This window comes from Grammomys surdaster, unplaced genomic scaffold (genome assembly GCF_004785775.1).
Source record: "Grammomys surdaster isolate TR1022 unplaced genomic scaffold, NIH_TR_1.0 375, whole genome shotgun sequence".
Lineage (NCBI taxonomy): Eukaryota > Metazoa > Chordata > Mammalia > Rodentia > Muridae > Grammomys > Grammomys surdaster.
The window spans coordinates 1,029,807-1,033,723 of record NW_021604794.1 but is presented as its reverse complement, the minus strand read 5'-3'; the positions used below and the strand labels follow the sequence as shown (position 1 = coordinate 1,033,723).

Sequence of the window (3,917 nt, the reverse complement as noted above, 5' to 3'; positions counted from 1 at the left end):
TCGCTGACGTCCGGCGTCCCCCTGTTTTAGGGCTTGGGCTCGTCAAGCTCCTGCACCTCCAAAGCTAGACCACCCACAGCTTCACGCTGTGAGGGATGCGGGAAGCCGCCTGGCTTGCGGCTGGTGGCAGATAACGCGCCCCCCACTGGCTTGAGCTCAGGAGTTTTCCGTCGCTACTGCCAGAGCATAATTCCATTAGCCTTTCTTCTCCTTTAGAGCAGATTCTCTGCCCTGCCAAGGGGGAGAGAGAGAAGAGCTAGGACCCAGCTTAGGCTTTGTGGCTCCTTTCTGGGAGTTGCCAGCCACCGGAAGTACACAGAAGTCCTCATTTGGGGCTCACAGTGTCTTCAGTTTGTCTGCAGAGTACAGCCAAGCTCATTTGGCTGTGGTCCATCTTGTTGCCGGCGGAAAAGGAAAAGCCCAGGAGTTGCACCTTGCTTAGCCTCCGAAGGTCAGCTGCCTACAGAGTGGCAAACCAATCCCTGGACGATTCTGACTTACCTAGCAACCTGGGTGTACCCCCAAATATCCGAGAGGTTAAACTGTCAACAGTTCTTAGTTTGACTAATCCAAAGCCTGATTCCCTACTAAAAGGCTCCTTCCTGCTCCCTGGGAAGTGGACTGGGTCTAGAGGCCCTTGGGAGCCTATTTCTTCTTGTTTTTGTCAGCGGGAGTGCTTTACCAGGGCTGATTTCTGCCCACGCAAACACAGCTCTCCTCTCCTATATGCCCTGCAGCAAAGTGTGAGTGACCATGGCTCTAGTACACAGATTCAAGTTACCACAAATACTGTGTTCCAGTATGGTAACAGGTTCATGAGGTTCTTATAGTAACAGAAAAAAGAAAGTAATACTCCAGTGTGTGTGTGTGTGATGAGAGAAACACACACACACACACACACACACACACACAGAGAGAGAGAGAGAGAGAGAGAGAGAGAGAGAGAGAGAGAGAGAGAGAGATATCTGGAGAGCCTGCTGTTCCTTCTGAATGGATAGTTCCTACATCAGTCCTGCAAGCTCAGCTGAATGTGGACAGGTGCCAGCCTGACACTTCAATGTGCCAGTCTCAATGCCAGGAGCTATACAGACATGAAACTCTTACAGATGGGGCCTCCTTGCCTTTATCTATAGCTGTCACTTACACACTGTCACCTACACAGCTGTACCTATCACACACCAGAGAAGCTGAGAAAAGAGTACTAAATAAATCTAATTGAGCACATTTCAGAGTATGTAAACCACATATATTAAATTCAATGAAAGAGGTTTAAATTAAAATCAAGTGTTTATTCATTTACTTTTACTTAAGAAATACAAAATTAGGCTATAAATATTTATTTGTATTTACTAAATGATAGAAATGTGAAAAGTTAAGGCATTGGTATCCTGGCCAAAAGTAAAAACCCCATTTCTTTAGCATCACAGCACTGAGTGGTTATAAAAATTAGCATTTTAAACATAATACCATATATTGACTCCTAATTATTTAGTCCTAATTATAACTTTTATCTAAAATAATTTATTAGTAATAGAACATAATTCCAAGGAAGAAGGGAAACAGTAAGTTCCCAAAGCCAATGAGGAGAGTGCAGTGGCTGCCACTTGACTCTGGGATATTATGGAATTTAAAAGTGAAAGGCTGTGTGTGTGCTGGTCTGGTTCAATCTTGTTACCTTTCACCTAATAAAGGGGCACACACAGGGAAAGTCACTCATGTAAGGTCACAGAATCACACAGGAGGGAAGATGCCCAGTTAATAATAGTTATATTATGACAAGTTACAATATGATACAAGAGTGCTTGCTGGTATGCATGAAGTCCTGGGTTTGCCACCAGCACTGCATAAACTTGGCATTAATCATTAAAACAGATATTAGGGAAAGAACCCATGATAATATGCTAGGCTGTTAAGATGATACTAAAGCAATAATTTAATATACAAGTTTGCAAACAACTGTTCAACATGCCCCATACATGAACATACATAGCCAGGGCCAGCAGCTAGCTCATCAATATTTAATTTAATGGCATGTCCACATCCTACTCTTTCTTCGTATTGCTTATGCTTTCATCATCAACATCTGAGCTAAATGTCTTCCACAAAAACTTCTCGTTTGCTTTCCAAAGGGAAGCTTCCAGCTCATCTTTCCCTCTGGAGGCTGTGCTTCGAGGTGCTCTGGTACACAGTGTCTCGATCACTGCCAAGTCAGTGAGCTTGCTGAGACTGTCATCATTCTGCTCATTCAAGATGTCCCAGAAATCTTTTGGTCTCTGCTTTGCTTTTGCCACAGGTTCTGAAAGAACGTTCCTTGGCAGCTGTGTGGGATCTTCCCCATGGCTTTTAAAGAGGTCATTAAGAATAGAGGTGTCACCAAGTAAGCCTTCCACAGGAGTGTTTTCTGACACTGGGTTTTCTACCCTTTTGTTTCTCAACTTGAAAAGTGGTCTGTTTCCTGAACTGGATGCTCCTGTGAGGTCCCACTGATGTCCTGGGGAATTTTCTAGCTCTGTCTCCAGGGCTTCAGACTTGCTGTCTGGACAGAAGAGTGCCATGGTATCCTTGGGTGTGTTGTTCTTTCTCTCACTATGAATCTCTTGAGTAAAGCTGACAGGTGATTTCTTATTCTCTGCATCACTAGAAAATGTGTCTTCTCTATGGGAACCACGATTCTGAAATCTGACTGATTTTCCTTCACATATTTTTGTGTTGTAAACTTGAGACATTTTGTTGGAGGAATCACTACGTGATAAAGTACTATCATTTGAGGGCCTTTCTTTTAAAAGAGATTCTTTTTCTTTAGATTTATTCTTCACCTTCTCTTCTTTCTTGTGGACAGATTTCATCAACTCTGAAGCAGAATCTATGAAGAACTCCTTCACCTCTGGGTGTTTAAGACTGTAGAAGTCTCTGAGCATTCTCTGTCGCTCTTCAGATGTGGCACCAGTAACTTGTTCAGCAAACTCCTTTACAGACAGCTTATAGTAAGAGGCCATTTCTTCAAACTGCTTTCTAAAGATAGGACAGATAAAGCCAGTGGTCATTTTTTATTAAAATTTACATTTTATTTTTAAAGAGTTCATCAGGAAGCTGTTGAGATGGCTCAACAGGTATAAGTGACGAGCTGGATTCAGTTCCTGGAGCCTAAGTAATGGAGGAAAGTGGGTCAACTCCACACAGCTGTCCTCTGGCCTCCACACAATACTTTATGGCACATGTGCCTGTACTCACTGCAACGAAGTTAAGAATCTTTAATGTGCTCATTAGCCATGACAGGATACACAAAGGTAAAGCAATGTGCCTCATCCCTCTGGAACATCAGCTTAGCTCTATCCTAGGAGCATATGCCCCTTCCCCAGTGCTACCAGAAATAGTCTTTTAGCTCATTAAATCACCAGCTTTTTAGGTAAGTCTGATTTATACTATTATATATTTCCTGGGAATTATGAGAGCCCAGCAGGCTACTCTTCCAGTCAGCCAATTTATGACTAACATGAGAATCATCATTTATACAATTTGTATTTGAGAATCTATATAGCAATCAAGTCCCATAGAATAATATTGTTAAAGAATGGCTTCAGTAAATAGAAAATTCTAGAAATAGTAAAATTTCCCCTTCCCTTTCTTTCACAGTATAGAATTTCATGACATTGTGTTGAGCTTAAAAGAAAGTTCTGAGGCTGGAGAGATGGCTCAGTGGTTAAGAGCACTGACTGCTCTTCCAGAGATCCTGAGTTCAATTCCCAGCAACCACATGGTGGCTCACAACCATCTGTAATGGGGATCTAATGCCCTCTTCTGGTGTGTCTGAAGACAGTAACAGTGTATTCACATACATGAAATAAATAAATCTTAAAACAAACAAAAAAGAGAGAGAGAGAGAGAGAGAGAGAGAGAGAGAGAGAGAGAGAGAGAGA

At 42.4% G+C, this 3,917-nt stretch overlaps 1 protein-coding gene across 1 annotated transcript in view; it reads right to left on the bottom strand.

Moving 5' to 3' along the window:
• Positions 1 to 1,268: 1,268 nt before the first annotated feature.
• Ercc6l2 (ERCC excision repair 6 like 2) overlaps positions 1,269 to 3,917 on the bottom strand; it is an 82,342-nt gene continuing 79,693 nt past the window's right edge. Inside the window, exon 19 of the mRNA XM_028781252.1 lies at positions 1,269 to 3,012. Coding sequence (XP_028637085.1) covers positions 2,043 to 3,012 — 970 coding nt within the window. The 3' untranslated portion in view covers positions 1,269 to 2,042. The remainder of the gene's footprint in view (positions 3,013 to 3,917) is intronic.